Raw genomic sequence first — 25660 nt, 5'->3', positions numbered from 1 at the left:
CATTTAGGGTTGCAATTGGTACTTGCAGGTAATTCTGTCTCATTTTTCTTTTTGTTTGTTGTTTCAGGTAACATTACTTTCTTTCTTGGTAGAAACAGAAGTTTCATTCCTTGACTATATTAAAGGAGGGTAAGTCATCTCTGAAATTGTTTTATTGCTTAAGCATTTCTTTGAATGTGTGTAGCCAGTGCTGCTAGTAGGTAATAGGCAACTAAAATGATCACCTTTATTATATTTTGATGGCAGACCAATTTCACTTTTGTTTCAGACCTGTGAAAATAAACTTAAATATCAAGAGCTATTACTTTTGGCAAAAGTTGTAGCTTTTCTTTGAGCAAGAGAAAAACTTTATTGTGTTAGTAATAGTTATAGATAAAGCTATTGTGTATGCTTTCATAGAATGTTTCATGTGCCTAACACATGGGACTTTTTAGATGCTCTTTTTATTATTTTTAAGATAAAAGAAGAGCTTGAGGGCTTGTTGTAAATGTTTATTCTAGCTCCAGAATATTAAATGATGTATCTTGTCTTGAAATCATAATGCAGAAATAGATGGTGAATAGTCATTTAGTTGCTCACTAAGTTTCCAGGCAAGAATACATGTTAGAAAAAAAATCGATTGTTGTAACCATTCTTAAAATTTTCCAGGGTCCAGGCAGAGCCACTCTAGGTAATATATTATGGATTCTTATACCCTGGTAAATAAGGAGATTTTCCCAGTTTTTTCCTATTTTTAACCTAGCTCCTATTTTTTACCTAGCCAAGCAAGCTTAGCGATTGCAATCATTCATTACCATACAGTCTAAAACATACACATTTTCTCATTTATTTTCTGTTATCCTGTATTTACAATATATATAAATGGTGAGAAGCAAATTTGAATGTTTTGTAACTTCATGACAAAAAATAGCAACCGGCGATGAAACTCATGTAAATCTCTTCCTAACTATGATTCGGGAAACTTTTTTTTTCAATACTGATTCACTGATCGAATGTCATGAGGCAGAAGAAAAGGATGAGAGAATGAGGGGGCCAAAGGAACAAAGAGTTTCCCCCAAAATACAGAGAGCTTGCCCCTTTTTGTTCTTAGTTGAGGAGACAAAACAAAAACCATACTTGCCTAAGTGGAGAATCTTTGCTATATATGGACATCCGGCAACCTGCTACCTGGCTGTCTACACAGACCCAGAAACTATGGTGGTTGTTTCGATAAAATTAAAGGAAAACATATTAAGTAGAAAAAGTGTTTGCCCACTTTCCTTAATATAGAAAGTTGAATTTGTCATAAAAAAAATAGATTCTTGTATAAATAAACTTCTTAGTAGCTATAGATAAAATAGTTGGTAAAGTCGGTAAGATAATGGATATTCCTTAGCATACCCTTTATAAACGTAAAAAAGTGTTTGCTATGTTTGACTATAATTTCCCTGTTGAAATAATTATTTAAAATTTTAAAACGTTAAAAATTTCTTTTGTTTTTGTTTTGCTTTGTAAGCATGTGAAATGTATGTGTGAAAGAAATATCCAATATATTTTGTCAGCAGTGCAAATCTATTAACATTTTGATTTGTCTATCATCAGTAAATAACATATTCAGAATCTGTTACCAATAGGTACTTCTATTGATTGTTCACATTCTCTTTTGAGGATACTAATAAGAGCAAATGGGTTTCTACAGTACCTGGAGCAAGGGCAGCCTTGGCTATATCACATTGACAACTTTGCTACTTACAACCTTCGATTCTTGTTGTTTATTCGTTTGTTTGGCTTACACATTTCCTACTTATAGTACAGCCTGTGCTGGAAGAAATGCTAGTGACCTTTTTCTGTCAGAAATCTGTACAAATGGAGCCTCAACCTATGAGGTACACTTTGCTCCAATCCTGACTTCCTGCGACTTTTATAAGACCCCATTTTTTATTTACAAATAGGGAAATAGAGTTTGAATTTCACTACATAATTAATCTAACTGGACTTATATTAATTTTTATTGTATAAATATCTAAAAAGGACATTAAAATATTATTTACATATAATACATTTTTATAAAGATGTATGTAATAAATGTATATATCTTTTTTAAAGTATAAGTACATATTTACCTATTATTTGTAGTATTTATGATATAAGGTTATTAATATATTGTTCCTTTACGTAATGAAATACCAATCGACAAGCAAAATAATTACAGTATTATATGTCTGTTCTTAAGGTCTTATTGCAACAGTTGAGCAAAAAATTTTAATTCTGTTTTTTATTAATGATATTGTGAGGAGATCTGGCTTATCATGACACATTTCATGCTATATAATGTCAGGCGAATAATTTCATATATTGAATTTTCAGTTTCCTATAGTTCACAGGAGTGTCTGTAGTTCTACAGTTCACCTGTAAAATGATGATATGCAACTAGATTTTCCAACTCTTTCATGGCCTTAATGATATATATTTTCTTCCACTCTGAAGTTATTGTTTCTATTCTTACGGAAGACTTACTCTAACCTATCAACTTGCTATACATTGTAATTTGCATATAATAATAGCTAACATCTGCTGATCACTTATCATGTGTCAGGCCCTGAACTAAGTGCTTCGTAGGAATTAATTCTACCTATCTCTCCACTGGTTTCTTTCCCCTTCTGCTCATCCATTTCTTCTCCTTCTTTCTCTCATAAATAACATTCACAACGATAATTTTCTCTTTTTTCAAAAATAATTCAATTTACTCATTATACAGTTAACTTTTAGTCTTTTTATAACTGATATTTTCCAACTAATTGCTGCCAGTCAAAAATACAGTTTAATTTACATAACAAGGGAAAGTGCTGCCTTGGCATGCAGAATATCTAAGAATTTTATTATTAGGTATTTATAAAGATTTAAACTTTATTTAACTTTGAGTTATGGAGATTGATCGAAATATTTACTTCATAGAATACCCAATGGATTCTTAATTATAAGAAATGAAGAGTAGAATTGTATATTCCTTTCCTTTTTAAAAATCTCTATTAGTGTGAAAATAACAAATTATAGCAACTTAAAATGCAGAACACCAGTATGAAAACCAATGTAGAAATGTATCTACAAACATCTATTCCGTACTTCAGTAAATTATGTTTCTTCATAGATTTTTCTGTTGCTTTTCTTTCACTTGTGTTAGACATTGTAAGCCTTTTGGGCTTTCTGTCCTTGCTTAATAAGAAATCTCAACCTCTAAGTGGATAAATGCACTGCAGTTATGGAAAATCATATTAAAAACAAACAATTACACAAAATTTCTGAATAATAGTAAAATAGAATATAATGAGCTGTACTCATTTCAGATTAGAACTAATTGTAATTGACAATTAATTATGTGTAGTTTCTATAATGGGTATTGACTCTCATGAACAAAATTAGTCAGAATTCTTAGTCTCTTGCAACTAAAAAAATTATGAAAACCTTTAAACACTTCAGTAATATTTAGTGTTCTTTATAATACTTTTTTCAAAAACTACAGAATACTTTTTTTTTTAAATTAGTGTTCTATTTTCAGGCTTTGAGAAAAGAAATATTGTTTCTCAAATTCTAAACATAAGTATCAAATTTGTGTTTCACATTATAAACAAAATGTAAAATGATAAAAAGAAAAGTTAGTTAAAATGAAAATAACTTAGGATGAAGCTAGATCCTATGTTATCATACTCTCTAAAGGGAACCAACATTATAAATTTGTTTATTCTCAAACACACATTATTTTTTTATAACAGGGGGATTACACTTTGCACAATATTCTATAATGTATATTTTATTCATTAAATATATTGTGTACATATATTTACATATCAGTACTTATATATCTACCTTATTTTAATAGTTTTTAATTGAATGGATACACAGAATTTAGTTTAAAAATTTCCTGTGATTGTGATACACACTTTAGTTGCACTTTATTTTCCTATTATAAACAAGGCTGTGATGTAAAACTGTGGGGCATACCTTTTTGTGAGCTTCATTAAGCATGTGTACAGTCCACAGGGTCACTTCCTAGAAGTAGTGTTATTGAATGAAATGGTATGTATGTTTTACAATTTGTTTGATATTTCTAAATTGTGTTGCTGAAAGGGTAATAATAATTAACATTTCTGACATTTGCATATGAAAGTTTATCAGTATTTTTTACTGAATCGTGCCACTCATTTTCCATTTTTGCTAATTTAATACGTAAATACTCACCAGTTTTTATCTGTGAAACCTCTATTTATTAATTGTGATGTCCTTTATAAAAACTGATGTTTAGCTGTGTCTTTGGAAACACAGAGTTCAGAATTCCATTTTATTTTATTTTTTTGCTTTTCTTCAGCTTCTTCTTCCCCAAGTCCCACCGAAAAAGATTGAATATTTTTAACTGAGGACAGAAGACAGAAAAGTAGCTAACTAGCAGCTACATCCTTTAGTGCTGTCAACACTTCATTTAAACTTCCCTAATAGTCACATCTTGATCTTTGATACTACTCTTCTTCAACACACATCTAAAGAGACTCTTCTTAATTTAGCCATCTAGCCTTGCCTTTTGCCTTGCGATTACACTGAAGAAGAAAAATAAAATAAAATAACACTTTGGATTGCAATTCATCAAGCAATCCAAAGTAGTATTTTGGAAGTTATATTAGCATATTTGAAGATTTGTGGAATTATGAAGGTTAGCTTTTTTGAAGAGATGCTCTACCATATTTCCAAATATTTGGAAATAAACATGATATTGCAGAAGCTATTAGTACAAAGTATTGAATTCAGTTTTGTTTTTATAATAAATCATAGTAACTATTCAATTTTAACTTAAAATATCAAGATGTCAGCATTTGTTACTGATATTTGTGAATTGTTTTGTGGTTAACTTGGATTAGCATCATTGTTGCTAATTTTGGTGGTATCAGTTCAGGGACGTACTCATCATACTCCTTCTAGTCTAGGAGAAACTATTGTTGAGTTTTGCTTATGCTGAATCTTAATTGACAACTAAAGCTAGAGGTCTTCAAAAAAGGTGAAAAGTCATCATATGAAATATGAGTAACAATTAAATTGGTACTCTGGATAACTCTGGGCCATTTGAAATAAAATTAGTTGACATTTTCCTGTACTCATTTTGTTCTCTACATTAATTTTATAAACCATTTCCTTTACACTGTATTTGTGGGAGCATGAGAATAAAGAAAGGGGGCAAAATAGGTGACTATGTGGAATGTGTAGGACTAAAATTGTCATTAAACTCTTTAAAATTTCATCTCTCTTCTTGTTTCACCTCATAAAAAAATAATATAAGAGAAAGTTATAAAAATAGTATTTGTTTTTACATGAATCCAAGTAGAAATTATGTACAGTTTAGAATGAACACATTTAAAGAGTAAACAAAACTGTTTTCCTAGTCCTTTAATATCTTCCCATTCAAAAGAACTTTTTTCTAGGCCTAATTTTTAGTACTGGATATTCTAGGCTTCCATTACTTTAGTTGTTATTGAAGTAGATCTTTACATGAAAATATAACTTTGATTGTGAACCTGTATTATTAGCTTTTTACTTTCATTCACTGTCTCAATTCCTAAAACAGTGTTTAACTACAGTCTGTGGGTTTATAGAGTCAGGTATACAGTGAGTAGATGAGGCAGATGAAACAGATGTATTTTTAATCAGCCAAGATCCACTTTTTATGCAAATATCTGTGATATAAAAATCTGATTTTTAGAACTTTTCTTGTTTAATCAGTACCATGCTTTTCCTGGAGTAGAAGATACATTTTAGGGCTTGAAGTGGTAAGAAGTTTTATTTTCTAAATAGAAGAATATCTACCAAGGAGATTTTACTGTAGTATAACAAAAACTGATTTCCTATTCTGGATTGTTGACTTTCAGGTCATTATTTTTAATCATACTCTGTACATTTGTCCCAGTGTTTTTTAAATTTCTATTTACTTATTAAGAAATAATTTTAAATATTAAAAGTCTGATATAATTGGCAACTAAAGATGTTTATTCAGTAATCAATCTATGGCATTGACTATCCTAGTTACCATTAATAAGAACAATGTTTGATTTATTTAAAATCATAGACTGTCCTGAAATCTAATCTACTATTATAGAATTGCATCATCATTATTATAAAATTATTATTATTGGAGAAATGGATTTATCGACCTCTACAGATTTGTAGAATACATATTTCCATATTCCCAACACCTCACACTAAGCGCAGAATCAATAAATTTCAGTTTGGTTTTGTCTGCCTCTATGTGTCTTAAGTCTTCATGAAACTTCACCACTAATAAACATGACCACGAACAAGTATCTATAAAGTTTCCCACATCTCTTTGACTGGCAAATGAAGGAGGAAAACCGATCACAAATTCTGGTCCACATTGAGTCTCTCTAAGCTTCCAGAATTCCATGTCAACATTAAACCCTAGTCTGTGCTTTTATCAGAAAATTGAAAGTATTAGAAACTTGCAGGTCTGCAGACCGTCATTTTCTTCCTCTGAAGAAAGCCCAAACTGTCATCCATCTGGTCCCAATGAGCTACATAAGTCCCTACCATTTTTATCCAGTGGTCTCTAGTTTCCCTGGGTGTCATTTTAATTATCCATTTGTATGATTTGTCTTCTCAAAGAGATTCGCAATCTTTAAATATTTTTCCAGAGCTGATCACAGAGTAGCCAATGGATAAATATAGATTAATTTAAAAAGCTATTTTAAGCTGGACTTTCTACCTTTCCCCCAAATCTCTTAATGTAATGAAACCTTATAAACCAATAAAGCTTTTAAACAAAGAGTGTGACAGTGAACTGGATTACAAAACCCCCTTGCGTGTCTCTCTGAGTTTATCATCTTGTGACTATCCTCTTTCCACACCTCATACCACAATTACCAAACAAAACATGGACCAGGCTTTCTGAGATAAGAAAAAGTGCTTTTGTGTTGCCTCTACCAGAAATTATCAACTTAAGTCTATACCTAGGTTTGTAGTGACTTGGAGGAAAGGCGAGATCAAGAAGAGAAGCATGAACTGCTTGTTTTCTTCACATTTAAAAGAAAGGGGAGCATATGAGAGGGTAATAGTGGAGATGCTAAGTGGGTGAGTTCTGAGAAAGAAGCGAAATAAGAGGTAAATGTTTGGCAAAAAGTCGATTGCACAAATGAACAGGACAAACAAACAGAGACTCATAGACATGGTCAATAGACTAGTGGTTACCAGAGGGTGGGTTGGGGGAGTAGAAGGGGTTAAGGGGGTCAAATATCTGGTGACAGAAAGAAATATAACTATGAGAGGTGAACACACAGTGTAAACATATATATGCCTTACTGTTAAAGTGTACAGCTGAAATTTATTGGATTTTGTTAGCCAATGTCGCCATAAAAAATTTTTAAAAAATTTTTTTAAAGTCACTCACTCACCAAAAAAAAGAAAAGTCGAATGCAAAGATGTGTTTGCTGATAATTGAGGCAGTGCATAGTAGTGGCCAAGAAGTTGGGTTCTAGCATTAATCGCCTAGTTTGAATCCAAATCTGCCTCTTGTTAGCATAACCTGTTTCCATTTCTATGAAACAGGAATAAAAATAAGAATGCCTATCTCATAGAGAGGCTATATGGATTACATGGCATATAGTTAACTCTCAGTAAATGCTACCAGTCATTTTTCTGAATAATTTGAAGTTGTTTGATCATCATAATCATATAGGCAGTAATTGGTCTAGTTCTCAGAGACATGGAAAGAAAAAGATGTATTCAAATTTACAAAGTCAGTAAAAGTCATTTCTTGTAATTCAATTCTCTTTGCAAGAATGCCAGGACATTCCTTCCATTCCATTCAATCTTGACTCAAACTCTTGACCCCGAATCCGAAAATTGTCTGAAATTATAGATAAAACTTTATGTCCCTCTTAAAAGAAGAAAAATAAGCTTGGGTGGGGAAAGAGCTACCTACCTACAATAAGCTAGTTTTAAAGGCTAAAGTGGGCTTCTCGATACTGCGTATTTTAAAGGCTAAAGTGGGCTTCTTGATACTGCTTATTTATCAATAAGTCCTGTAATCAACAAACACCATAAGAATTCTTTTCCTTAAAAGTACATGAAGCAAGTGCAATGATGCTGTTAAATGTTTGCCTTAGTTTTATAAAATTGGTGGCATTATATTGGATCTGTTGCCTCACGGAGCATATGTTGCCAGAACATGCAACACTATCAGTTTTGTTTTGTTTTTTTTTTCCTAATCCAGTTTCTTATTTGAAAACTAAATAGGCATGTCTAGGATTTTTTATAATGCTTCTTATTGTGGCATCCAAGTGTTTTGCTTTCATCAAATCAATGGAGCTAAACCCTTCAGTGCTGAATGGGGATAAATCTAATAAAAATAAAGCCATTCTGCCTTCTATAAATAAATTCACATAGAACATATTATAATATATAAACTAAACTCATCTAAACTAAAACGTAGAAAAGAAATTTTTATAAGTATTAAGACTCATAAACATTGTTTTGCTTAATGTTTGATTCTAATTTCTGTACATGTAAAACGTACATGCTTAAAAAGTTTAAAGATGTCCAGTTATCTCTTTTAAGATTGAGATTTCATTGTCAGCTGATGTTATTTTTCAAATGATTTTTTTTCAGAGAGGTTCTGTTGGATAGTGCTTATATTTTTGGTTTGAGGTTGATTTTTTTTTTGTTTTGATTATATCACTTATATTTTCTAAACTAGTGGTTTGAAAAAAGTTGGCCATCCTGCATACTTTCCTTGAGTTTCTGAACTCTAAGACCTCGTGAAGTTGTACTTTGGAACACTTCTTACTGTGTTTTAAAAAACTGAAATCAATCTTCAAAGTCTGGAGAAGGCACAAAAGTTTGTTAAGTTGTGAAAAGTAGATTTAATAAGGGCCAAGAATATCAGCATAAATAGTTGAAGGATTACATTACTTGTCTCTAGTATCTTTTTATTCTTACTTTTGACATTTCACTCATCCCTCAGAAATCCAGAATGTCTGGAGGGATAGAAAAGAAAATAAGGCAGGGATAAAAGCTTATAATTACTTAATGCAGAGGGATTTTGTTTGAGAAAGTACCCAGATAACACCTCTCTAAAATGTTAGGTCTTTTGTGGTTCACTTTGGGGTTGGGCAAGTTGAGACCTTAGCAGCTGGTATGAAGGAAAGGAAATTTTATATGGGAGGACCAGGTTCTGAGAAATACCTGAAACTCTGGTGGATCCAGAAATTTAATAAGCACTGCATGCACAGTCCATTTTTCAAAGAAATATGCTAAGCTCCAAGTCCTGCAAAACTAGCATCAATAATGGTGGTAATAATCATAACAACTCCTTATTGAGTGTCTACTAAAAAACAGACGCTTTTTTTTGTTCTCACAACAATCCAAGGATGGTTTTATTATCTTTAATTTATTACAAATGAGGTGTAGAGAGGTTAAATAGCTTTTCCAAGATCACACTGCTGGTAGGTGAAAGTATTTATATTTGAATTTGCTTTTATATATCTCAAAGCCTGACCTCATTTTAGCAGATTTTAGTCATCAAAGGCAATGAATCCTTTGAGTAGTTTATGGGCATAGGAAAGCAAGAGTCTTGAAGATACAGCAAAACTGGGGATCAGGCTGCTCTCTGTGTTGTCATTTAGGTGGTGGAACTCCTTTTAAGAAAGAAGGGAAAAGAACACAGAAAAGGATTCAAGATTTAGCCCACGGTATGATAGGGTTATGAAGGATTAGGCTAGATGATAGTGCCAGAGACAAGTGAACCAGGGTACAGGACAGAGTTTAGAACCAAAGCGTGAACTAGAGTGCATATCAGTAAATCAAGGCAGAAGCATAGTCTTGGTACCAGCATGGCGAGAATGAGAGGACTACTAAGAGCATATGGACATCTTAGCTGCATTTATAGGTTCTAGATTCCAACAGTGTGGATCTGAATCTGCATTTGTCAAGATTAATTTTAAGAAAGATGGGAAAAGTTTATTTTTCATATTGATAATATTCAGTTTGTACAACTGAACAGAATTTGAAATTGAGAAGAAAGTAAAGCAATCTTTCTGCTCATCCCATTACAGGTTTTAGTTCTCAATAATTAATTCATAATGACAGCTGCAGAAAAGTTATCTGAGATATTACTCTGTGTGTGTATGTGTGTGTGTGCATACGTACATGTAGTTTTCTTTGATATGCATATGTGTGTGTGTGTGTGTGTGTATACATACACACACACACACGCATATATATACTTGTTTTCTATGGATCTTTGCTATGCTAGTTAAGTCTTCTATCTTGACATCTGATTTATCTGATTTATTCATAGCTTTTGGAAAGGTGGCAGAGTAAAACGCTGACAGTTTCCAAGTATATATTCTAGCAATACGAGGACATATGCATTGGGAAGTCTCATGAGGTGTTACTACTAACTCATGAAATTTGGCAGATGTGCCTTTTTTATACACTAGAATACAATATAACATAAATATAGAATATAGTGAAACGTAAAATGACAGTTAAAGTAATGATTCCTTAGCAGAATATTTTGAGGACTGATGTGATAGTTTTATGAATATTCTGTCAGGAGTCATTTTGTGTGAATTCAGAATTTTTACTTTGACACCTGACTGAGTTTTTCTTCAACATTAGGCTTGAAGCAATATTAAAGAATAGAAATGGGTAACAGGATTACTGATGAAGGCGTTTTATTTGATTTACTTTTATAACATGAACCATTTATCAGAGTTTTCAAGAAATCTGCCTTATAGTCTAGAGTCATAGTGTGCTAGCAACTTTCATTAAAATTTTTATTAATTAATATTTTCAAAATACTTAAGGTATGACACTTGGTATAGTAAGTATACATTATAATATGAATGAAAACTCTTAGAAATCATGGGAATGAACAACAGTAAATGAACAATTGAGTTTTAGGTTATGCTATTGTGTATAAATTCAATGATAAACTGCTGTACTGCTGTCATTGTTTTTAATAAATACTAGAAAGCTGGAATTTGTAAGCTGTATGAGTTCAAAGATAGTGTTTGATTTGCTCCTGTTTTCTCTTTATCACTTTAACATAGCACTTGGCAATCAAAAGATGCTCAATAAATAATTGTCGAATTGTAGTTTTTTAAATGAAAAACATCAAATGATGTGATAATAGGATAAGGGACCATCACATCTGTGAAATGTTTTATGTAATGACCCATCATATTTTCCTTCTAAATTGAATATTACTGAATCAAATCAGTAAAGGAGTAAAATTCTTCCTGACATGCAGATTGAGGCAAAGAACTAATTAAGTCTTGTAGTCAATCAACCACCAGACATGCATTCTAATATGTGGAAAACATTGTGCATTCACTGCTATAAAATTGGTGAATCAAAACAGGATATCTGTTCCTACAGTCTAAAGGAGATTGAACCAAAGACTCAACTCCTAAATTGACTTTTATCATGTGCTAAAACATGTGTTCTTGAAGCTCAGAGTTATTTTTTATTCCTAAGGAGGTATCATTTGAATAAAATAACATAAAGAAGCATTTGTGCTGATAACGTTGTGATTTTATATTTGATGACATTTAATAGAAGGACAAATTTGCTCAAGTATGAGATTATGTCCTGGCATCTTTATCATTAAGGATATCTTTGTAGTATAATTTTTAGGTTTGCAACTTAATTACTACCTTTTATTGTGCTCTTAATACAGCCAGGCAGTTTATAAATATTTAATTGTCAAAATAGAATAGTATAAAGTTTATGAATAGTATAGAGTTTATGGTCTTTGAGGTTAGATGTAAATTAAAATTTCAATTTATTACTGGAATTTATTACTCATGTGGAAAGTTATTAAATTTTGTGAGCGCAGATTTCTTTGTCAGTTAAAGGAGAATAATTGTATTTAAAAAATTATGTGGTTAATAAATATATGCTATGTAAAAACACATATATACATAATATATAATGTATATGTATATAATATGTATTATTACATGTATGCATATAACTAGAGAGATAGATAGGTAGATAGATTGTTTGATTGATTTTGTGTAGTTTTTTTTTTTTTCAGTCTTTTATTATTGTGTGCCAGACACCTGCCCTCTGAGAGTTTTGAAACTTGGCTAATGTCAGCAACTAGGTTGTTGGAATTCAAACCCAGTTCTTTCAGACTCGAAAGCTGTACCCTTTCTAATACACCATACTACCTTGCATTACAATCCCTTCTCTCCCTACCAGCAGAATGACAAAGCAATGTACTGATGGTGACTATTTTTTTCAGTTCCTCGAAGGGATTTGTTATCTCAAAATGTTCTCCCAAATTCTCCCTATATTCCTTTTCTAAAGATTTTTAACTCAATTTTGTTCGTACTGGTTATAAACCAAATTAACCTATATTCTTAGCCTATAAACCTAATTTCTATTTTGAGAAAAAAAATTACTATATAGCTATAAAGAGAATCTATATTAGTTTTTATTAAATGTAAAGCATAAGATTCATTCCTCAGGAAAAAAAATGTGTGTTTCTTTCGATACCTGAATACAACAGTTCCAAACTTGAAGAACTAAATTAATTCTGCAGTTTGTCAAAAGTAATTTGTTACTAAAAATATTTTAAATATTCATGATTTCATATGATTTGCTTTTAAATTAAAATTATTATTTAAATTAGATGTGATTGCTTTTTGGCCTAGCAATCATATCATTGTCACTTATTTGTGTTTTTATGCCTTCTTTGGTGAAAAGGAAGCTGAATTACATATAGAAAGGATCAGAGGTATATCCTAAAGAATTATTATTTTTTTTATCTTATAAATGCCACCTGTTTGGTTTCTGTCAGGAAAAAAAAGTTAAAAAAAATAAGCTAGTGAAATCATGTTAGGAATTATTTCGGGTAACTACCATGTGCTGAAAATTTAAAGTATATAGAACCAATTTTATTATATAAATCTTTATACCTATAGATACACACACACACACACACACACACACACACACACAGAGGAATGATATGAGTATCGAAGGATAGATCAGTATCTGAAATACTTCATTTTTAAAGAAAGCAGAAAAGAATCCTGTGTTTTCAGGATTGTTGGAAAGAATTAGTTTAAGAAATGATATTTTTAGAAATGATTTTATCAATGCCACACTTTTAAGGGCATGATAATTTCACATTGACTATAGAATAGTTTTGAAACTAACAATAAATGGTGACATTGGAGACTGGCAAATAATTATTTGCAGTTTGACTTCTCATTATGAGCTCCTTTATTAGCTATTGTGTTCTCAAATTGAAGCTATTTTTATTTCTGAAACAGTGTATGATTGTAAAGATATTTTGCCAAGTTTTTATCTTGTAAAACTGCCTATCTGGTGCTATCCAGTGTGTACTGTAACACAGTTGCCAGTAATAACATTTAAGAAAATTAGTTATGGTAAAACATATGATAACACAAATGGAAATCAAACTCCTTTTCGGGAGGTTATTTAATTATTAATCATTCTTATTTATATTCTAGAACGCAAATCAATTTCACAGTGGCTATTGATTTTACAGCATCAAATGGTGAGTATTATGACTGTCCCCTAATAAAAATTATCAGCAAGTAAGTGAAAAATAAATATTTTTCATGAGGTTTAGATATTTTTTTCCTACATTTTCTTACTTTTGAAGTTTCATATAAAATTCAGGTAATTTTTTTCTTTTTAATATTATGAATTAGTTCAGGTATACAAAAAGCTACAAGAAATAAAAGTGCCTAATAGTCTCATTTAAATTTATTAAATATTGAAATATTGTTATTTTTGTTTCACATATTTTATAAAAGAAAATTTGGGATCTAGTTAACCCCATATGTGTGCTTGCCCAATTTTTTCTTCCTCTTCTTCTCCATATATAACTACAATTCTGAAATGTCTCTAATTATAATCCTCATTTTTATAGTACTTTTGTGTGTATTAATTTATATAAATGTAATTCAAGTACATGTAACTTATGCAACTTGCTTCATTTTTATTCAATTATGTATTTTTAAGAATTACTCATGTTAATACATTTATAGGTACATTTAATTAATTCGAAAGGAGTGTCACATAATACTCCATGTATAGATATTCATAATTTGTATATCAAACATTTTAAGACAGAAAATATAGTAAATTTTTAATTTTATTTTGAAATAACTATTTCAAATAGGACAATCATTTGAAGTCAGTTATTATATATTATAAGAACATAAATCTCATATTTAACTTTTGTCAGAGGTTGCCATTAGTTTTCATTTTACCTAGGGTGTTTTTCAAATTGCTTATTGTGCTATGGTTTTCACATTACATTCACTTTCCCTCACACATCTCTCACATTCACTGACATTTCACAAAATAATAGAATTTTTAGTTAAGAAAGCACATTAGAGATCACTTACTTGAACTGTTCTCTTATGCATATGAGGAAACTCAGACCTAGAACTGTTTTTTCTTGAAAAATACATCTTGGCTTGCTAGTACTAGAGTTAGAAATAGAGATGAGAAGACCCAACTCTAATTCAGTTCACATTTGATTGCATATTAAGATTATTTTCCAACGTTATTAAAATAATTGAAATCAAGTTATTGATTTTTACTCATGTGTTTTATTCAGTAAAATATAGAATGTAGAAATAACACATAAAGTCCAAAATGCTGGTTTTTGTTTACTAATGAACATTAACACAACTAGAAAAGTAAGCATCTACTCAATAGAAAGACACAAACCACTGAAACTGACTTACAAAGAAATGGACAATCTGAATAGATCTATAACAAGAGATTGAATTATTAATAATAAAAAAGAAAACCGTCCTACAAAGTTTATCTGGACCTAGGTCCAGATGGCTTCACTGGTGAAGTCTACCAAATATTTAAAGAAGAATTAATACCAATTCTTTACAAACTCTTCCAAAAAATAGAAGAGGAGGGAACACTGCCCAACTCAGTCTATGAGGTCAGTATTACTTTGATGTTGAAACCAGACAAAAACATCACAAGAAAAGAAAAACTAAAAATCAATATAAAAGTTTATGAATATAAGAAAGTTTAACAAAATACTAGCAAACTGAATCCAGCAACATGTAGAGAATTATACACCCTGACCAAGTAAAATTTATCTCAGGAAGGCAGGGTCGGCTTAATATTCAAAAAACAAATAATGTCACAACTATATCAATAGAAGAAAATGTAAAAACTACATAATCATCTCAATTGATGTAGAAAAAGCATATGACAAAGCTTTTCATACTTTTGTGATAAAAAACACTTAGCAGCAACCTAGGTATAGAAACTGACTTACTAATGAAGGGAAAATATGAAAAACCCATAGTTAACATTATACTTAAGGTTGACAAGCTAGATGCTTCTCCCTTTAAGATAAAGAATAGGACAAGAATGTCTATTCTTGCCACTTTGATTCGACATTGTACTGGATATTTTATTCAGGGCAATTAGGCAAGAAAAAAAAATAAAAGATACCCAGATTAGAAAGGAAGATGTAAAACTATTTTTATTTGCAGATGACATAATCTTGTATATAGAAAATTCTAAGTAATCCACTCAAAATCTATGAGAACTAATACATGAGTTCAGCAAGATTGAAGCATAGAAGATCAATATATAAAATTGATTCAGTTTCTGTACACTTCCAATGAATGATCTGAAAATGAAACTAAGAAAATAATTTCATTTACAATAGTCTCAAAATGAATACAATACTTAGGAATAAATTTAACAGTGTGAGTACAAAACTTATATTCTAAAAACAATTATTGAAAGATTAAAGACTTAAATCAGTAGAAAAACATGCCATGTTCATTGATTGGAAAATTCAACATTGTTAAGATGGCAATATTTCCCAAAGCGATTGACATATGCAGTGCAGTCTCTATCAAAACCTGAAAGGCCTTTTTTTGAAGAAATGGATAACTTACCCAAAAATTCATATGGCATTTCAACAGACTCAGAAGAGGCAAAGCAAACTTGAAAAAAGAAGAGCATAGTAGGAAGATTGACACTTCAAAATTTTTGGAACTTGGTATAAAGCAACAGTAATCAAGACAGTTTGTGCAGGCATAAAGATAGATATATAGGTAAATGAAACAGAATTGAGATTTTAGAAATAAACTCTTGTGTCTAAGGTTAACCGATTTTGAGAAGGGCACTAAGACAATTCAATGGGGAAAGAAAATAATTTTTAACAAATGGTACTGGGACAGCTGAATAGCCACATGCAACAGAATGAAGTTGGACCTTACCTCACATCATATACAACTTAATGCAAAATAGATCAAAGACCTAATATAAGGGTTAAAATTATAAAACTATTAGAAGAAAATATAGGGGTACATTTTTTATGACCTGGGCTTTGGCAATAGATTGTTAGATATGACACTAAAAACCTGAGCAACAAAGGAAAAATTAAATTGAACTCTGTCAAAATTAAAACCTTTTATGCTTCACAGGACACTTAACAAAGTGAAAAGACAAACCTAGAGTAGAAAGAAAATACTAGCAAATTATATCTCATAGGAGACTTGTACCTAGAATATATAAAGAACTCTCGTAAATCAATAAAAAGATAAATAACCCAATTAAAAACTAGAATGTACATTTCTCTAAAGAAGATATACAAATGACCAATAAGCACATGAAAAGGTACTGGGCATACTTAGATGAGGAAATGCAAATCAAAACCGTAATGAGATACTATTTTATACCCACTAGGATGGCCATAATCCAAAAACCATAACAACCATGTCAAGGATGTGGAGAAATTAGAACCTTTTTATACTGCTGGTGAGACTGTAAAATGGTGCAGCCACTTTGGAAAACACAAAGCTGTTTCTCAGGTTGTTATAGAGTTACCATTTGACTGCCTTGCTATGCATGATGATGGACTAAGATCATTAGATATGCTGGGGTATTAATGGTATTTTTATTTTAACTTTAAATTACAGAGTTTTTTGTTTGTTTGTTTTTTGTTTGTTTTTTAGTGAAATAGAATTAGTTGCTTTATTGCAACCACTGGATAACAACTCTTGTATTTGAGAGTTGTGTTAAATAACCGCTTAGTCAAGTAATAGCATTGCTTATCTGTGGCTCTCGTGGGCTTTTAACCAAGTGGCTAAATGTCAAAAAAAATTATACTGGACAATTTAAACAGGCAAGGAAGACTTTATTCAGGACTATTGCAATAGAGATCAAAGCTATTGTGATAGAAGAGAGAAATTAACCTCAGCTCCTTCAAAACAAACAAAAAAAAAGGTGGGAGGAATTTTAAGTGCTGCAGTGAACCAGTAGAAAAGTACTGGGGGACTTTATAGCAGAGGTTGGTCTGTGTGATTAGGCCATCTATGTTTAGTAATTAATACTTATTGAGGTTAGACTCCTACACTCCCACAGAGACTAGGCGATAGGGGTGCTATCTTTCTTGATGATGACATTTCAAAAGGATGGCTTCCAGGTCTCTGAAAAAGACATTCCTGGGTTATAAAAAATTTACATCTTAAAGGGGCAGAGAAATTATTTACGATTACAAGTTACTAAAGTAAATGCTCCGAAAAGGGAGCTCAGGGGCCTGTAATCAAGAGAAACCTGTTCAAAGTTTAGTTAAGCTGAAGGAAACACTAAGGCCATTTTGGTCAGAAGACACTTTTTTAGTAATTTTGTTATGTTGAACCAGCCTTTGAATGCTGTGAACCCTTTGGAAATATAAATGCATTTTCTCAATAAATTATTTTTAGAACAAAAATGTTCTGCTTACAATTGTATGTATTATTAACCAAGGGGAGATCTCTCCTTTATTTTGTTTCTCTCTGGATCTCAAGTGCTTATTATTATTTTTTCTTATTAGGAAAGAACCATGCCCTGAGGCTTTTCTTCTTCAGGCAATGTTTTAATGTAGAATTGAACTTTATGTGTTATTACAAATTCCATTTACCTTTCTATTTTCACTTAAGAAACTAAATGGCTGCCTTTGTGCTGGTAATTAGGGCAACTCAATGTGAATCTCAGTGTGTTTGAGTGGTAGCATATATATTACGTTCTCTTTCAAATTGGTCTCTGTTCAAATGCAGCGTCCTACATAGTATAAGCTATAAGCATATTGAAAATTCAGAACCTTGTGGATGACCCAGACAATAATAACAGTAGTAGTTAAACCTTACATTGCTGTGGGACTTTATTATTTTTAATCACTTCCACACATATAATCTCATTTTGCCCTCCCAGTAGGTAGGATTTATTGCAGGCATTTTGTTGATGTTGTTCTGCAATTGGCAAGACTCAGCTTTGGGCTTCTGTATCCTAGTTTAATGTCTAGTTAGAAATTAATTTTTAGATCTAGATATCTAATTAGCTTGAATTTGAAAATGACTGTTTTCCTTTTTTTAAGTGATATTGGAATATTTCTCAAATATTCAATTTGTTTGTGTAAACAATAATATAAACACTTTTAAATGGAGCCCGAGCTGCCATACCAAAGGAACTGCCTTGCATGTTTTATGCCTCAAATCTCTGGAATGTTAACAACAGGGCAAAATAACCCTTAGACTGGGCCTATGGCACCATTGTGTCCCAAAGAACTGTTCGCAAAGATAAGAAAGCAGTTAGCTACTAGACTGATGACTATTGGACTGAAATTAAAAATATAGTTTAGGATTAATATCACTATGTTGTTATCTGCACCTATAGAAATACCTTCATTCTATTTATGTAATTGTTCCCCTTCCCTTTTTTATAAATACCCTTTGCCTGTGTTTCCTAACCTTCGGCATCTGCCTGAAATAATGATTCCCAAGGAACTATTCTTCATGGTCTCAAATAAATGCTTGTTGCCTCACACTTTGAAAGGCCTTTTGCATTTTAGGTTAACATTTGCATTACAACTTTAGGATGACCTCATAATTATTCAAGCCCATTAAATCAGTTGGATCCTCTGATTATAGGCATAAGGATTTAAGCTAAAGGCATATTTTTGCCGATGGGGTGATGTGAAATCCGGCATCACCCCAGCAGTTCTTCTCTGCCAATGCAGGAAGAATTATGGGTCAACAAGATTTAGGAAAAGTAAGATTTATTGAAAGTACATTTTAGAAGGAGACGGGCCACACTAAGGAAGGCTGCAGCCCTATCTAATTTGGAAGGTGAAAAGATAAAAGATGAACGATAGAGTAGGCTCCAAGGGAGGAGCAGGTTTTCAGGGAAGAAAGCTGTACCAGTATAGAAGTGGGAAGGTCTGTTTATATTTGGGCTGTGATGGGAGGTCCTAGATGATTCATATGTGAGGTTACCTTGACTGAAGGTTGGCTGCTGCATAACACTGACTACTGCACATGTGCTTACCTAGAATTCAGTCTGTTATAGTTAGATTCATGAACTTTAAGGCATACGCATGATATTATAATGATGGTATAATAAGGCTGAGGTTATGTGCAGGTTGGAGTAGTACTTTCCGTGCACGTGTTTGTGGCTGGTTTAGCTAGCAGCTTTATGACCTTTGTGCTCTAGGATTTATTTCTGAGAGGTCCTTTAGGAAGGTCTTCAGTGGGGGTTTCTATGGTTACAGAGCTGGGCCTTCACTCCTGTCACTCCTGCCTGCCTGCCTATCTAACAATATAATTTAAAAAAATAAAGATTGCAATAAAATAAGATTAACAAATGTGATTTAATACTTCTTCTAGAACTGAAACTAAAGAATAGCCTGTGGCATGGGAATAATTTCTGAAAAAAATCTGCATATGCTTTGACATATCTTTAGGAAACTTTCTACATGTCTGATCTAATGTGACAAATATTTCTGTGTTAATATCCATTTTAAAAACTATTTGAAGCGCTATAGATATAGGCAGAAAAACATAATTTTAAATATTTCATTCTGAAACAGATACCAAGAAAAAATGTTGTCAAAAAAAATACATCTTTAGCCTGATCACTCATGTTTAAAATATTTTTCTTTCATCAGGTAACCCTGCGCAGCCCACTTCTCTCCACTATATGAACCCTTACCAACTGAACGCCTATGGCATGGCACTGAAAGCAGTGGGAGAAATCGTTCAAGATTATGACAGTGATAAAATGTTCCCAGCTCTAGGTTTTGGCGCAAAACTGCCTCCAGATGGAAGGATATCTCATGAGTTTGCTTTGGTAAGAATACATTACAAAGATTTGATATTCAAAAAAATAATAAAATGTTGGATTTTTTAATATGGTTTCATTGACTTATGCTTTAGTTAATCATGTAGCAAGCTTTTGTGACTGCAGACTCAGCTAATTTTGCTGAATGATTGATTTAGGATTGATTTAAGAGTGTGGTGTTAATGGGGAAAAATAGTTAAATAGATAAGCAATAAATTTACTTAAAGTGCATCTGATTTATAAATAGGGGTCTATTCTGGTTATCTATTGCTACATAGCAAAATTCATTGGAAGTTAAAGGTGTAAACCAACACCATTCCTTTAAGTTCATGATTTATGGATCAGAAATTCAAGGAGAATACAATGGGGAATGCTTTATGTTTTGTGATGTCTGGGGCCTCTCTTGGGATGGTTTGCATGGCTAGAGATGGCTGGGATTGTTCAACTGGATTCGTATATCTGGGCTTGGTTCTAGCTGTCAGTTGGATTCCCTTGCTCTTCTCCACGTTATGTCTTCTGGGGCTAGCATGCCCCCTAAGATAGTATCTTTGCTTATATTTGATTCCGGAGCTGGGAGAGATGAAATAACTGGGTTGTCTGGACATCTCCTATTTCTACAGACAGCCTATCCACACGATTATTATGGGCTTCATCACAGTGTGGTGGTCTTATGGTAATCAGATTTCTTACATGACAGCAGTCTTCCCAAGAGTGAGTATTATAAAAGGCCGGGGCAGAGGTTGCAGTATTCTATACCACTGCTTTGGAAGTCCCAGCATGCTACCTACTTCTGCCACCATCTCTTGGTCAAGCAAGTCACTAAAGCCAGCCCAGTTTCATGGTTGGGGAAGCAACTTTTACCTCTCGATGGGAGGAGGATCAAAGAATGTATGGCTGTTCTTAATCTACCTAAAGTACATTGGATTTATAAATCTAAATAGCATCTTCTAAAATGGCATTTCACATTTTAAAGGACTAGCATGGCTAGAATAAATTCTTTCCAAAAGTGAAGTAATACTTATAGCTATAACTAATTAAGATTTCAATATAATGGAGTAGCTATAACAGGAATAAAAATATTTTTCTAGTTAATGTTTAATTTACATAAGTCTACTTCCATATCGTATGATTGCAGATAAGCAATGTGCTGCAGTCAGTCCACCTTCAAAATAAACTCCACACTGATAATGCTAAGAGGCCCATCAGCCTTACTCTCATATGCACTCTCTGATAAATAATGGGAAAGTCAATTTAGGATGGTGAGCTATCATTTTGGGAAAGACAAATTTTCCTAATAGATGTGCCTCCCTACCTTACCCTACATAGTGTAGCAGATAAAGGCTCCCATGCCCAGTATTTTTGTAGGCCTTTGTTTATTGTTTTTATTCTTGTTATAAAAATAATGCATGATCATTATAGGAATTTTTAATTTCTGCAAGCAAAATAAACAAAAATAAATAGAGCTACCATTTACAAGTAATTACTATCAATTTAAGTACTTTATACTTATTTTGTTACTTAATCTTAATAAAATTCCTATGTGATAGGTATATCATGGCTGTCACATTGTGCCACTCTAGCAAGTGCCATTCATAATGAATACAGTAAGAAGGTGCACCCTAGGGTTATATAACTCAGCTCAGAGGCACAGAAGTTTAACCAGGGTTCCAAAGGACAGGACTTGAACCCAGATCAGTCTTATTTTAGAATCCATGCTCTTAACCACTACTAAATCATATTTTATAGAAGTACTCGTGATACTGCTGCTCAGAAATGTGCTTTATTAACACCATTGTGTATATATATACATATATATACACATATATATACACGTGTTTATATATTTCCAGAAACTTTTAAGTGATGTTTCATTTTTCTTAAATATATGTTTTACGAACAGTATTTTCATATTTTTATTTCTGTACTTATCCTTGCTTTTCTATTCCATCACCCACATAATTTCAGAAAAGGTTGCCTGAGGGTTTAATTCTTTCTTTCATGAAATAGTCTACATGCCACATTCCCAACGTCATATAAAAATGAATATCTATTGGGATTTTGTTGTGTCTTAGAGAATTAAAATCTCCCAGAAGTTTATAAGACCATGAAAATCACTCATGTGATCCTAAGTCTTAAGTGCCTCAGGAAAAAGGTCACGAGCTATTTTAAGCTTAAGAAAAGGAGTAATTATGTTAAACTAAATGAGGTTTATTAATTTTCCTTCCATAAGTTTCTTTTCACCCTTATGTATGATTTTTTTTCCCTTTCTCTCTCCTTTTAATCCTCTCCTTTTCTGTTATTTTCCTACCTCCACATTCATTCATCATAACCAAACATATGCAAATATCTACTGTTATGGAGGCCTTTTCTCTTATCCGCATCTTAAACTCTTCTTTGAACCCAACTCAAATACTTATAGGATAGTCATATACTCTTTTAAATTTACGAAAAATAGTCTCCCAAATGGATAATGAAAACAACAATCATGATGATGATGATATGATGATACTTCAACTGTAATATTACTTAGTTATTATATCACTTTAATTTTTTTCAAAGCCCTTTTGTTTTCCTGAAAAAGTAAGCCAAAGCTTAAATAGGTCTTCAATGAGATAGTATTTGACTTGATTTCTGCTAAAGTACTCTGCATTAACCTCATCCTAAATATCTGCAACATATATTCTGTAAGTGCCCAAAATAACAAATACAAAAACTTCAGTCTCCTGTCAATCTGCACTTAACGTACCACCTAATGTTAATAAACTCTGATTTCTGTGTAAGAATTTGTGATATGTATTCACAACCATTAATCTATTTATCATAACAAGTTCAGATGTCAAAGGAGGTCTTTGAAAAAATTAAATACTCCTTAGTTGATGAGTTTTGGATTAGCTCAAATGCTGAAATTGAGCTTTGCTGAATCAAAAGGATCTCAGGTAAACTCCAGCTTTTCACGTGAAATGTGTATAAGAATCAATGCAGTCGGAAAAGAAAAGGGAATGGGAAAGAAAAGGAACAATGTGCTAGTATCACCAGTTACCACTTTTGGTTGTGAGAAGGTTGTCACTGCTCTCCTCTCATGATGATTCTTAATGACTTTATGGTGTTATAGCTGAAAATACAGTGGTGCAAGACTTTAGAAGAAGAATTTCTAAGGGGCACGTGGCCAATGACCCTTAAAAGTTCTTCTGCATTGATTAGTAGTGAAATGCTACACCTGTCCAAGTGATTTCTCCTACTAAATATCTAAAAAGTACTTACATGATTTTTACTTATTTGGCATTTACAAGGATCTATGCAATTTAATATTTATGTGTATGCCTTTTCTTTCAGCTAGATGCTAATAGTATAACAACCAAGGGCCTTTAACACTATATGCATAAAACAGCAGCTCACTAGATGTTTGTTTATTGAGTAAAAAATCTCTTAGCTTTTCCCCACAATAAGTAATCTCTGGGCAGCAACGGTTAACATTTCAAAGAGTAAAGCAACAGCTCCTGAGGTTTCTCTTCAGTAGCATTTTGTCAGCGAGATAGCCCTGCTGAAAAGTATTATAGGCTATAAGTAACTATAGGCTTCTTGCCAGAACTGAATCTGACTTCCCAATTACAATCCCTGAGGGAGGCAAACCGAGGGGAAGTGGTGAAAGCTGGACACCCCTCCCCACTTACGTCTGTGCAGTGGGATTATCGCTCATTTTGAATTCTGTTCTATATATTTCTCTGTGTTCCACAAATGGACGTTCACTATTTTAATAAATGGGAAAGGTTGTTAATTAAAAGAGAAATATAAAGTAGAGCATCCATTGCCATCTTCATTAATACAGAACATAATTGAATGCTCTTTTTTCAAAAAGTCCTATATTTTTGGTGCTGGATCCACATATAAATTAAATTTAATTTGTTTTAACAAGCAAAAACCAATTCCCAGCATAATTATTTTAAGACATGAGTTTTTAAAAAGACCTTAAAAATCTTTTTATAACTCATTACAACTTTGTTAATACGAAGAAAATCTCATTTTGATAGTTGTAAATTATTTAAAATAATCCTGATGTAATGCAAAGCATATATTTAAAAGAATGTATAATTTTGTGATTAAGTATTCTTATCATCCCTTTCCTCATATGCCTTGGATGAGGAAAGTTTAGAGCAATTTATTATGGAATTAGAACTAATACAGAAATCAGTGCTTTAAATATTCCATAATGATGAATAAAACATCCAATGATTATCTTTCCACTAAGAAAAATGAAATGGTGAGAACAATGGTGACCTTGTAATTTCAATTCCAGGGGAATAGAGGAAATATATAGCTTTTTGGAAATATAAACGCCAGTCTAATGTTAAAAAGACCATCAAAAAGTAGCTCAGAGTTATCCTGGTTTGTAATTATTCCCTGGAGGCAGATATATAATACATTTTTTATGCCCAAAATCAATAATGAGTTTTAATTTTAATTAGCTTCATACCTTATCAAGGGAAAAGAACACTGTAAAATTTTACTTAAAGGAAAGTTAAATAGGTCAGCTCAGATTAACATCAAAATCAACCGTTAACAGCTTTGTGCTAAATATTAAACTTTTACATTTCAATTTCAGTCAACTGATGTAACCAATTTTATAATATAAAGAGGTTTTTTTTATTATTTTTATGTTTTAAAATTTTTATATGAGGTTAATCAGTAAAAAGTTTGAAGAAAAAAGCAAAATTTAAAAAGTGGGTATAAATTCCTTCACAAATGGCAAAATTGAAGTGATTGGTAACATGTGGCTTAGTTTCAGAAGATCCTCAGTCTTTCAAAATGTTTAGGATTTCATAACATGGTGGCATAGTGCTGGTGAGGAGATTGGACTCTGGATTTAGACTGTGTGGATTCAAATGTTGGCTCTCTCACTTGTGTAACTTTTGGGCAAAGTATCTAAGCTCTCAGTGCCTTAGTTTGTTCATCTCTAAAGTGGGGATAATGTCAGTGTTGTATCCGCTTCTTTAGAGTTGTTATTAAAAACTATATAATGTATATAAATATTTTCAAATAAAGCTTGATATGTAGAAGTCAATAAGTTTTAGTTATAAAGTATCAGATACTATTGTCTAGATAAAAACATTCATACTAAAATTATTGCTATATCTAAATGTAGTTACTGTCCTTCGTGTTTTAAAATATATCTACAAATTTTATTTATGTCCCCTCCCCTTCGAGAGGTGGAGCCTAATTCCCCTTTCCTTGAGTGTGAGCTATGCTTAGTTACTCCTTTCCAGCAAATAGATTAAAATAGAAGCCATAGTATGCAATTTATCAGACTAGTTTACAAAGGAATTGGGACTTCCTCCTTGCTAGCTCTCTTGGATTGTTCATTCTGGGGAAGTTAGCTACTATGTTGTGAAAACTCTCAAGCAGCCCTATGGAGAGTCTTTGTTGGCTTCCTGCCAATAGCCACATAAGTGAACCTTCTTGGAAGCAGATCTTTCAGCTCTGGACAAGCTTTGAG

The 25660-nt window shown here is 32.2% G+C and overlaps 1 protein-coding gene across 1 annotated transcript in view; it reads left to right on the top strand.

Annotated features, from left to right (window-relative positions):
* The window catches only part of CPNE8 (copine 8), a 174822-nt gene that overhangs the window by 119700 nt on the left and 29462 nt on the right, over window positions 1-25660 (top strand). Inside the window, exons 12-14 of the mRNA XM_011363179.2 lie at window positions 68-129; window positions 13524-13570; window positions 19997-20178. Coding sequence (XP_011361481.1) covers window positions 68-129; window positions 13524-13570; window positions 19997-20178 — 291 coding nt within the window. The remainder of the gene's footprint in view (window positions 1-67; window positions 130-13523; window positions 13571-19996; window positions 20179-25660) is intronic.

This window comes from Pteropus vampyrus, unplaced genomic scaffold (assembly GCF_000151845.1).
Source record: "Pteropus vampyrus isolate Shadow unplaced genomic scaffold, Pvam_2.0 Scaffold82, whole genome shotgun sequence".
Classification (NCBI taxonomy): Eukaryota; Metazoa; Chordata; class Mammalia; order Chiroptera; family Pteropodidae; genus Pteropus; species Pteropus vampyrus.
The sequence above is the reverse complement of the archived record's forward strand: the minus strand, read 5'-3'. Positions and strand labels throughout refer to the sequence as shown.